This window comes from Bufo gargarizans, chromosome 9 (assembly GCF_014858855.1).
Source record: "Bufo gargarizans isolate SCDJY-AF-19 chromosome 9, ASM1485885v1, whole genome shotgun sequence".
Lineage (NCBI taxonomy): Eukaryota > Metazoa > Chordata > Amphibia > Anura > Bufonidae > Bufo > Bufo gargarizans.
In genome coordinates, this window is record NC_058088.1 from 111,002,346 (window position 1) to 111,014,589 (window position 12,244).

Below are 12,244 nucleotides of genomic sequence, written 5' to 3' on the forward strand. Positions count from 1 at the left end.
TGTTATACAAATCCCCTTCATTACTGGTGGATGTGGCTGTAGAAATGCAAGTTCAGCATGTAAATTACGTTTCTATGGAATGCTCTGTGACTCCTCCCTAGAGACCAGTGTGCCTGCCCTTCGGTGTGAGGTCTGTATAGGGGCTGACACCTGACTGCAGCAGGACCCAAGCAGTTCCCCAAAGCGGCGAGGAAGGAAGACAAGTCTTCTCCAGCCAGGCAGCTCAGCTCTACAGACGTCTGCAGGTGAAGCGGCCAGCTAATGTACAACAGCGCCGCCTAGTGGCCCCATCCTCACTTTTCACGCTCATTGGTAAGATAAATGCTAGTAATATAGGCAGGCTCTTGTGATGCTGTGGGGTTTGTGGATTGCATTTAATCTTCTATACTACACTTACTGCAAGCATGCCACCTGGATGTGCCCTGCAGTGATTCTAGGGAATGTTGGCCATATAACCTATAGGGATCAGAATTGACCAACTGTAAATGGTCTACTTTAATGACCATGTGCATTATTGAAGTGGAGTCAGAATAGTTTCATCACCCCACGGGCTTATCACTGGGGATCAGTCAGCTACATTATCTGTCTCAAGTTTTCCTTCTGTCCTCAGACTCTTTCTTGAGTTTCCCCAGACAGCTGCAGTTCCAGCCACAGGATCACAAATGATCTGGGGGGAAGCACCTGTTCTCCACATGAAAAGGTGGACAGAGTTCAAGCTGTCTCACATATACAGTATATATGTATATATGCAGTGTATATCCCCCTCTCCCTCTCTCTGGTGGCTTGTAAAATATCAAGCCATAAACTATGCTGTATCATTTCCCCCTGACATGCCCTGCACTATGCAGTTGTGGGGCTCCTCAGATGCTGGGGGTGGCTGAGCAGACACCTATGTGGAGTGGGTGAGTGAAGGCTGATTTGTGTACAGCACTCAGGTCACATACACACACATACTCATGATTTCATGAAGGACTTTGCCAGAAACTGTTCTGCTTCACTGCCATGTGCACATTTTTCCTTTCTTATAATAAAGGAGGGAGTGCAACATTTTTTTCTCCAAAAAGAACTAAATGGATCAGAGGGGAAAAAAAACTTTAGCCAGGGGGAATAATAATGAGGTGTGGCTTGTATTTAAATATCCAGTAAGTCAATGTTAAGGGGAGTGTGTTATGTATATAAAGTGCAGATTTCATCTCTTAGCTAGACAGACCCAGCTATGAAAAGCAAGAGGAGATTAATGAAGAGGGACAAGACTTCAATTCCCCACTGGAACAAGGTCACTCCTGGACACAACTACACAAAGGGGCTGCTGGAACCAAAAGGCATTGACAAGTTGATGGACATCAACAGCACATTTCTAATCTGATTGATCCATAAAAGTTCATTTCTTGCTTTTCCTAGTAAAGTCTGAGGGACTTGCGTTGACAACACTGTGCCCAACACTGTCATCTTCTGCAATGGCCGAAGTTGGTGGCTTTTTGGCATCTCTGGATATAGATTTGCATGGATTTTCTTCATCTCTTGGAAATGTTCCTTTAGCTGACTCTCCCGGGTTTCTGAATGAAAGACTGGGTCAGATAGAAGGGAGACTGCAACGAGGTTCTCCCACTGATTATGCTCACCTAAAGGGAATCGTGAGGAGAAGGCAACTCTACTGCAGGACTGGGTTTCACCTGGAGATCTTCCCTAATGGTACCGTGCATGGCACAAGACAGGACCACAGCAGATTTGGTAAGATTTCCATGAGGTTTCTATAGATATGATGACCCTTTTCCATAATAATAATATTAGATTATAGCTTTTAATATGCATTAAAGAAACAGATTTGAGTTAAGCATTTTCATTAGAACTTTAGTTTTTTTGCAATTATAAATCCTGTACATCAATAAAACTACAGACTGTAAATGTATAGATCATGCTGTATAAATGTGATGTACCCACACAGTATAAGCAGTTGATGGGCAAGGACTAAGCATAGGTTACTTATAACTGTACTTAGCATATTACTATGACCATATGAGATATATTGATGTGTCAGGTGAAATAATAAAAAGTGACATATATTTTGTAAGGGATCTTTTTGTCTCTTCTGAAAAAAAGTATTCCCATGTATACTATATTTTAATTTCTGGACTGTGGGCATATTCTGGTACAGAGGAGCATACTGGCATGCTCAGGTTTAGAGGAATATTTTGGCATGCTTTGGTTTCCAGGAATATCCTGGCATGTTCTGGTTCGGAAGAATATCCTGGCATGTTCTGCTTTAGAGGAATATAGTGCCCTGTTCTGGTTTACAGGTATATCCTGAAATATTCAGGTATGGAGGAATGTCCTGGCATGCTCTGGTTTCCAGGAATATCTTGGCATGTTCTGGTTCAGAGGAATATCCTTGCACGTTCTGCTTCAGAGAAATATAGTGCCCTGTTCTGGTTTACAGGTATATCCTGACATATTCAGGTATGGAGGAAAGTCCTGGCATGCTCTGGTTTCCAGGAATATCTTGGCATGTTCTGGTTCAGAGGAATATCCTGGCACGTTCTGCTTTAGAGGAATATAGTGCCCTGTTCTGGTTTACAGGTATATGCTGACATATTCATGTATGGAGAAATGTCCTGGCATGCTCTGGTTTCCAGGAATATCTTGGCATATTCTAGTAAAAATTAATATTAAGGTATGTTCTTGTTTAGAGGTGTATAATGGCATGTTCTGGTACATAGGAATATCCTAGCATAATCTGGTATGGAAGAATATCTGAAGATGTTCTGGTACAGAGGAACATCCTGGCATTTCTATATGGCATGTTCTAGTATAGAGGGATATACCGGATTGTTCTGATACAGAGCAATATCCTTGCATGTTCTTGTTTAGAGGTTAATCCTTGCATAATCTGGTATTGAAGGGTACCTTTGCATGTTCTGGTACAGAGGAATATCCAGGCATGTTCTAGTTCAGAGTCGTATAATGGTATGTCCTGGTATATAGGAACATCCTGGAATAATCTGGTATAGAGGAATACACTGGCATGGTCTGATACAGAGGAATTTCCTGGTATCTTCTGGTTTAGAGGTTAATCCAGACATATTCTGGTAAAGATGAATATCATGGCATGTCTTGTTATAGAGGTATATCATGGTGCAGAGGAATGTCCTGGTACAGAGGAATTTCCTGGCATGCTCTGGTTTAGGCCTCTTTCACAGATTTTGTCCGGATGCATTGCGAGTAGGCACGCAATATCAGTCAGTTTTGTCTGCGATTGCATTCCGTTTTCAGTTTTTTCCGCGCTAGTGCAATGCGTTTTGCACACGTGTGATAAAAAACTGAATGTGGTAACCAGACCCGGACTTCTTCACTGAAATTCGGGTTTGGGTTAGGTGTTGTTAGGTTAGCTTGTTAGGTTGGGTTAGGTTAGCTGTTGATTTTGCAGAATATAGAACCTGCTGCGATTTTCACGCAACGCACAAGTGCTGCGTGAAAAACAACGCTTATGTACACAGCCCCATTGAAATGAATGGGTCAGGATTAGGTGCGGGTGAAATGCGTTCACGTCGCGCATTTTACCCACGCTGAATACTCGCCCGTGTTAAAGGGGCCTTAGAGGTATATATTGATATTTTCTAGTATAGAAGAATATCCTTGCATTTAGCGATAGGAATACCATGACATGCTCTTGTATGGAGGAATAATCTGGCATGATAAGGATATGCTAGCATCCTGTTGTGGAAGTTGATCAGGTTATTGCTCCATATTCCTTACTCATTTGAAGCCAAATCAGTACAAGTGCTACTAGACACAAGTACCCTGCACTGCAAGGCGCTAAAAGTGACCCTGGAGTGAATGAAGTTGGTGGAGATGTGGAATTTGTATAGATTTTGTTCTGCATTGATTCTGCAGGGGATTAAGGATTTCTACTTGGCCAGTCTAATTTCTAATTCTAGGTTCCTTACTGTGAAAACCGCTGTTTCAGTTTTCGCCTCAGGCAGCAGAAAGGCTAGGTGCACCCCTGACTCCAACTGTTGTGAAACTACAACTCCCAGCATGCATACTAGCTCTGTTCTCAGAACTCTCAGAGGAATAAATGGAGCATGTTGGGAATTGTAGTTTCACAACAGCTGGAGTGCCGCAGGTTGACCACCCCTGTATAGCATATGATGCAGAAATACTTCCACCATCGACGCTCAGGGAAATCAGTGATTCATGTAGGTTGCTCTTAATTAGCTGTCATAAATTCGATAGAGGAAATGAACGATTTTGTCTAAAATTCTGTTCACTGCACCTAAAGAAAACAATTAATTTTGGTCTATTCCCTATTTACTTATGACCTGTTGCTTAGATAGGTGCAATGTTCAGAATTCATAATCAACATCCGATGTTGTCCCCAACTTGGCCTTTCTGAGGTACATGCACACTAGGGTTCATTTCATAGGATGCCAATTAACCTATCAATAACCTGCAATATTATATTTTATCTTATCATTTCTTTGGATGTGCATTTCTGAAGGGCGTAATAGCAGTGGTCCCATAGGGCATGTCGCCCTGATAGTTCTAGTGTGACCATGATGAAACAGTTAACCTATGTTTAAGGTGTGCCTTCATTGAAGAGAATTCACAGTGACCCTCTCCCATGCTCCCATGATCTGCAACCCACCCAAGAGGAAACAGGTGTCCTTCCTCTAGTCTAGATGTCTGTTCTCGTATCGCCTTCCTGCGATGCCTTGCGGACCTGGTCTGGCAAGGGATGGGTTAACCCCTTGCCTGCCAACCTGCATACCAACTGCTGCCAGTGCCACATACAAAACTAATTACAAGATTAATATAAATCATCTCTCCTTTCCAGTTTCTGCTTGGGTAGAATTGAAATGCTAAACAAATGTGCTCATTTTCAAGAAATGTCAGCTGCTTTTTTTCCAACTTCCCTTTTTTTCTGCAGGTGCACAAAAAACATTTTCAGGAATGTCTGGGATCAGTCAACTCATCCCAGGTCCTGCCCTCCCCAGATTCCTTTCTGGCAGAGCAGGGTCCAGGATTTCCATCTAAACACTGCAGTCTACATTATATACTGGATTTCCCATGAGCCTTGTTTTATTTTTTTGGTCCCCTCCATTGATATGAGATGCAGGTCATCTGGTGGTTAGTCTGTTTCATGAATACGATGCTATGTGGTGGTAGAAAGTGAACTACACTAAAGCACTGTAGTCCGGTGATTAGATATGAACGACCACAACAATTTTTGTTTCAGATCATTGCCACTATTTTCAAGATTTCTGTTGTCAGTGAATAGAAACTTATTGAAACCACGCAAAGACTTTGGGGCACATTTATTAAGACCAGCATTTTAAACCTCGTTCTTAATAAGACCCTGTGCTGGCCCCGCAAACAATATAGAGCATGTCTAATTCTTGCCTGCAATTGCGGAGAAGAATAGGGATTTCTATCATAGGGCCAGCCATATGCAGGCCGCAAAATGTGGAGCGCACACGGCCTATGTCTGTGTTTTGCGCATCTGAATGGACCCTAGAACAGGCATACCACGCCATGTCCACTTTTTTGGACCTGGCGTAAGCAGGGAGAAGGACTAGACACTGCTAGTGATGGCTTATTTCCTGGGAGAACATAATTGCCAGGCAATAAAAATTCAATTCACCCAACCCTCTTCTCCCTGAACATCACCTGTCAGAGGAGAGTTGGGAGCTCACCATACACATTAGATTTTCGGCCAGCTCAGCCGAAAATAGGTTTGGATCACAATAAACTAATGTGCATAAGGGCCTTTAGAATGAAGTCTCCTGATCAAACAGCTGATCTCTACAGGTAAAGGCTTACTAGCCCTTGTGATTGACTAATATGACTGGGGTTGCACCACGGAAAATGGGAAATTACATGGAGCCCATTCATTTGGCTTATGACAAGACTGTCAGAGCAGGAGCCATTGTCATGTTCATATGACTTAATTGGACACATAAAAGGGGGTAGTCGTGATGGGACTATATATGGTATCATCTTCGATAGAAATAATTTGAAGTGTTACCCTCACTGTTGTTTTTTCTTAAAGGGTATCTGTCAGCAGGTTTGTACCTATGAAACTGCCTGACCTGTTACATGTGCACTTGGCAGCTGAATACATCTGTGTCCCATGTTCATATGTGCCCGCATTGCTGAGACAAATGATGTTTTAATATATGAAATGAGCCTCTAGGGGCAACGGGGGCGTTCCCATTACACCTAGAGGCTCTGCTCTCTCTGAAACTGCCGCACCTTCTGCACTTTGATTGACAGGACCAGGTGTGATGACAATTTCATTGCCTGGCCTCGTCAATCAAGGTGCGGCAAGCAGAGCCTCTAGGAGTAATGACATCCTCATTGCTCCTAGAGGCACATTTGCATATATTAAAACTTAATTTTTCTAAGCAATGTGGGCACATATAAACATGGGACCAACACAGATGCCTTCAAGTGGTTTCCAGGACTTTTTTTTAATTCCTCCCCCCTCCACAGTAGGACATGTCAGTGCTCAGGCCAGTCATTGGCTGTACCGGTGCACATGACGCTGTCCATGCAGAAGTTGGCAGGAGGGGAGTGCAGTGAAGACAGCCTGGGAGCAGTAGAGCCAGAACAGAGTGGTAGGGGAGCAAGTAAGTATATACCTCTTCACAGGTAGGTGGGGATGGAATTAAAAAAAATATCCTGGACAACCCCATTAAGTAATGTTTTTAATTTCTGGAAATTGTGTGAATGAGATGCTTTACCTCTACAATTTTTGTTCTTTTAGTTATTGTGGGGGGAAAAAAAATAAGAGAAAATGATTTTACATTATTCTGGGTCAAGAGCTGGCACTGGTTTACTTGTAATCCTTCAGGTAGTCGATGACTTTGACCTCTAGAATTGTGTAGTGAGCTGCACTACTCCACCCAGTGAAAAATTAAAACCTGAAGGATACAATTAAAATCTATTGGATCTGTTAGGCTTCCATTTCATGGATCTGTCAGATATAAGACCGTGGACTTGAATGGGTTTCCCGGTACTCCTATACCGATGGCCTATCCTCAGTATAGGTCATCAATATCTGACCGGTTGAGGTCCAACACCTGGCACCCCTGCCGATCAGCTTTTTGAAGAAGCCGTTGCTCTCCATTGAGCGCTGCGGCCTCCTCGCGACACACCAAGCATAGACATACATTGTATAGTGACTGTACTTGGTATTGCAGCTCAGCTCCATTCACTTGGATGGGTCAAAGCTGCGTCTAGGTCATGTGACCTATGAATGTGACGTCGCTGGCCTAGGAAGAGACCACTGTGCCCACAGGAGTGCCGCAGCCTCTATAAACAGATGATCAGCAAGGGACCCCCACCAATCAGTTATTAATGACCTATCCTGAGGATAAATCATCAATAGATGAATCCCAGAAAGAGAACTTTAACCATGATCACGTCCAGACAAGATTGTACAAACCTAAAATTCACACATGTAAACTGATTCCATCAATTTTGTTGTGAGTCTGTGAGCTATTAGGCCTGATTCTAACAATCGCTGTGTGTTTAAGTAATGCCTTTTTAATGATCAGCTTCTGCAGTTTGGAGACAGGGACTCCACCTATGGAGGAATTTCCTTCAAAGGGCGTCCGACGGTTTATGTCTGGTATTGCAGCTAAGTACCAATCATCTGAACAGAGCTGATACTGACCGCATGTAAGACTCGTTCAGCTGCAAGGGGTGAAGCTGCCATACTAGACATTGACAAAAGAAAAGAAAACACGTGACACACCGAAGAAAAATAACTACTTCAAATTGACCTCATCAACATGACAGATTTGTCATTCCATGGACAAATTGTTAGAATTAACCTGTGATGTCACAGGGGAATATTTCCTGTTCTGATTTCTCATAAACATTAAAGGGGTATTCCCATCTGAGATATGTATGGCATGTGAATATGGCCCTATGACAATAATGAGGTCTGTCAGGGAGCATACCATTTTAGTCAGACCCGTACCTTTCAGACATTTATAGCATATCCTATAGAAATGCCATAAATGTCCTAAATGGGACATCCACTTTAATCTTGTCGATGACTATGTGATAATACTTCTCATAGTATAATTGTAGGTCCCAATAAAGAAGTTCACAACAGTTCTTAATGTGACAGGAAGGGAAGAGAGGTTTACCATTTGCATATGGTCTGGACCTAATTCCTAAACTAAGTCCTTACTTAGGACCAAGTAATTTGAGATAGCCTGGTTGCTATAGACATGCTGTCTGACAACCCCATCTCATAGGCTGAAGGTGTTAGCATGTTTCTAGCATCAACTCAAGTAATATCATTTCCCATCAACGTATGGAATATGAGGCTCTGTTCACATCTGCATCTGAAGCTCTACTTGGAGCCTCTGCCACAGGTTCTGTCAGATTTAGATTTTTTCCATCAAAACAATGGGCACAATGCTGGAACCTCACAAACCCCATTATAAGTCAGTCTGTCTGTCTGGAGCTGTTAGTATCCATCATATGATTGTGTGTCTTCAGTTATGAATGGAAGTCACAATATGACATTAACATGGCCTTAATTAGATACAGCTAGGTCCATATATATTTGGACAGATACATTTTTCTAATGTTTGTTCTGTACATTACCACAATGGATTTTGAACAAAACAATTCAGATGCAGTTGAAGTTCAGACTTTCAGCTTTAATTCAGTGGGTTGAACAAAATGATTGCATTAAAATGTGAGGAACTAAAGTATTTTTTAAACTCAATCCCTTCATTTCAGGGGCTCAAAAGTAATTGGACAAATTAAATAATTGTAAGCGAAATTTTAATTTCTAATACTTGGTTGAAACCCTTTGTTAGCAATGACTGCCTGAAGTCTTGAACTCATGGACATCACCAGACGCTGTCTTTCCTCCTTTTTAATGCTCTGCCTTTACTGCAGCGGTTTTCAGTTGCTGTTTGTTTGTGGGCCTTTCTGTCTGAAGTTTAGTCTTTAACAAGTGAAATGCTCTATTGGGTTCAGATCAGAGGACGGACTTGGCCATTCAGGAATATTCCACTTCTTTGCTTTAATAAACTCCTGGGTTGCATTGGGTTTATGTTTTGGGTCATTGTCCATCTGTATTATAAAATGCTGACCAGTCAGTTTGGCTGCATTTGGCTGGATTTGAGCGCACAGTCTCTGAAATCATCCGGCTGCTTCTGTCCTGTGTCACATCATCCTAAACACTAGGGACCTAGTGCCACTGGCAGCCATGCATGCCCAAGCTATCACACTGCCTCCGCTGTGTTTTACAGATGATGTGGTATGCCTTGGATCATGAGCTGCACCATGCCTTCCCCATACTTTTTTCTTGGTTTCATCTGTCCAAATGATGTTCTTCCAGAAGTGTGCTGGTTTTCTAAGATTTTATTTTAGCAAAGTCCAATCTAGTCTTCTCATTCTTGAGGCTTATGACTGGCCTGCACTGCGCAGTGAAACCTCTGTATTTACTTTCATGCAGTCTTCTCTTTATGGTAGATTTGGATATTGATACGCCTACATCCTGGACAGTGTGGTTCACTTGGTTGGCTGTTGTGAAGAGGTTTCTCTTCACTATGGTAATTATTCTGTGATCATCCACCACTGTTGTCTTCCGTGGGCGTCCAGGTCTTTTTGCATTGTTGAGGTCACCAGTGCTTTTTTTCTTTCTCAGGATGTAGCAAACTGTAGATTTTGCCACTCCTAATAGTGTAGCAAATTCTTGGATCGTTTTTTTTCTGTTTTCGCATATGAAGAATGTCTTGTTTAACCTGCATAGAGAGCTCCTTTGACCGCATCTTTACTTCTCAGCAAAATCTTCAAAATGCAAGCACCACACTTTATATCAACTTCAGGCCTTTTATGTGCTTAATTGAGAATGAAATACTGAAGGAACTGCCTACACCTGCCCATGAAGCAGCTGTTGAGTCAATTGTCCAATTAATTTTGGTCCCTTTAAAAACAGGGTGTCACGTGTAAAGGAGCTGAAACTCCTAAACCCTTTATCCAATTTTAATGTGGATACCCTCAAATGAAAGCTAACTATAACTATAAATATAACTATAACTTGAATATGTTTTAGTAAGCAGGTTAAAAAAAATATTGTGTCAGTGTCCAAATATATATGGACCTAACTGTATTTTAACAGATTTAGATGGAGAACCCAATGTTAAGAAAGTGGTGTTAAAACTTGAAATTAATTATTAAAGCATAGTTGCCAACAGTCCTGGTTTTCAGAGACTGTCCCTCATTTTCCAAGACAGTCCATGTAAGTTTGGGCCTAAAACAAGTGGCCATTCGTTAGTAGGCTTGGATACATTCCCGGAGATGGTCTTGCCACAAAATTTACCAACAGAGTAAAATATGTTAATAGGGTTAGCCACTTACATTTGAAATTTTTGAAATATCATAAACTGCTGTGTACTGGCATAGGAAACACTAAAACGGCTCATTCCTTACCATAGCCCCAGAGTACCCTGCTGCCTATGGGTACTGTATGTAAGCACTGGAAACAGCAGTTGCAGAGTCCATAGCTTTCAAGATGGCGGTGGTTATGTGGATTAATCATGTCATAGCCTCCACCTTGAGAGATGTGGACTGCTGCATATAGTATTTACACGTGATAATCATGGGAAGAAGGGTCTTCAGCTTGGGAGTCGCAGTAAGAAATTAGGTGTTTTAGCGTTTTCTATACCAGTACACATTAGTTAAAACATATTGTCACATTAAAACATTTTTACAACATAATGGGGGAGATTTATAAAAATTAGTGTAAAGGAAAACTGGCTCAGTTGCCCTTAGCAACCAATCAGATTCCACCTTTTATTTTCCAAAGGAGCTCTGAAAAATTAAAGATGAAATCTGATTGGTTGCTATGGGCAACCAAGCCAGTTTTCCTTTACACCAGTTTGAAATAAATCTCCCCCAAATCTCCCCCATTCTCCCCCATTACCCATTTCAAATCAAGTCCGTCTCTCCCCAAGGAAGCAGCGCAGCTTTGCGAGACATCCATCTTCCTCACTGGGAGAGTCCACTGTAAAGAGGGAGGCTGTATGCCAGGCATGCAAACTCAGATCTGTGCTGCCCTCCTACTTCATGCTGGATGCCAGCAGCAATGTAAGGCTTTATTCACATCCGCACTTTTGTTTCTGTTGTTCTGCTTCCTTAAAGGAGCAGAATATTGAAAATAATGGAGGCGTTCGTCCGTTGCATGGATCCCATTGACAATAATGGGGTCTGTTAGGTTTCCATCAGGGAGCATGCTTTTTTGTCCGTGATGCGGACAAGAATAGTGCTGTTCGCATCTTTTGCAGCCCCATTGAAGTGAATGGGTCCACATCCAACCCGCAAAAAATGCGGATCTGAGGCAGGCCAAAAATACTTTCGCGTGCATGAACCCTTATGGAGAGAGCTTTTTCCTGAATGTGGTGTGGTTACTGCTGTCTGTGTGTGTGTAGTGGAAGACAGATTAACCCTTTACAAGCAGATGTGTCCTCCTCCTCCTCCTCTAGCCTATTCTTTTACAAGCAGCTGTGTCCTCCTGTAGCAGACTAAACCTTTACAAGCAGCGTGTCCTCTGTGCTGCATTATATGCAGTACAATCTTACTACATGGCTGATAAATAAAGGTATTCTGTATGAAGTAATGTTTAGGATTTTGGAAATTTTTGGATTATTTACGTTTCGCTCATTTGCTGCCCCTTAGGATGCATTGGTGAAGCAATTCACCATATTTATGATTCCCTTTTAGCAAATTTCGAGAACTATGCTATGGACCAGCAGTGCAACAAGATGGCGAAACACGATTATTTGTTCACCCCAATCTTGGTCAGATCTAAGCAGAAGGCTGCACTGTGCCATCATTGCTGGTACCTCTTAGAGAAGATGATAATCTCTCCAGATTTGTGACCCGACTCTGCTAAATTGAAAATACAGCTTGTGTCCCTTTAATACTGAGGGATATCATCAGATTTGTCACAGATATGTATTTGAGAAAAGATGTCACATTTTGTGTTTTTCTCATAATCAGTACGTCCTCTTTAAAGTAAAAGTGCACTTATTAACACAAGGACCTTTCAAGTTTTAAAATGATGCAATGGTGAATGTTTTAAATAATATTTATAGCAGTTGGGGCTCTGTTTTTCTGATACAGAGCTCCAAATCTCCTGCATAGACACAGAGTTAAATAATACAAAATGTTCTACCTGCAGCCGCCACTTGCACATACTGTTTTATTATGG

General features: G+C 41.9%; 1 protein-coding gene across 1 annotated transcript in view; it reads left to right on the plus strand.

Moving 5' to 3' along the window:
• Positions 1–222: 222 nt before the first annotated feature.
• The window catches only part of FGF16 (fibroblast growth factor 16), a 34,905-nt gene continuing 22,883 nt past the window's right edge, over positions 223–12,244 (plus strand). Inside the window, exons 1-2 of the mRNA XM_044306674.1 lie at positions 223–312; positions 1,201–1,731. Of these exons, the coding sequence (XP_044162609.1) occupies positions 1,458–1,731 (274 nt within the window). The 5' untranslated portion in view covers positions 223–312; positions 1,201–1,457. The remainder of the gene's footprint in view (positions 313–1,200; positions 1,732–12,244) is intronic.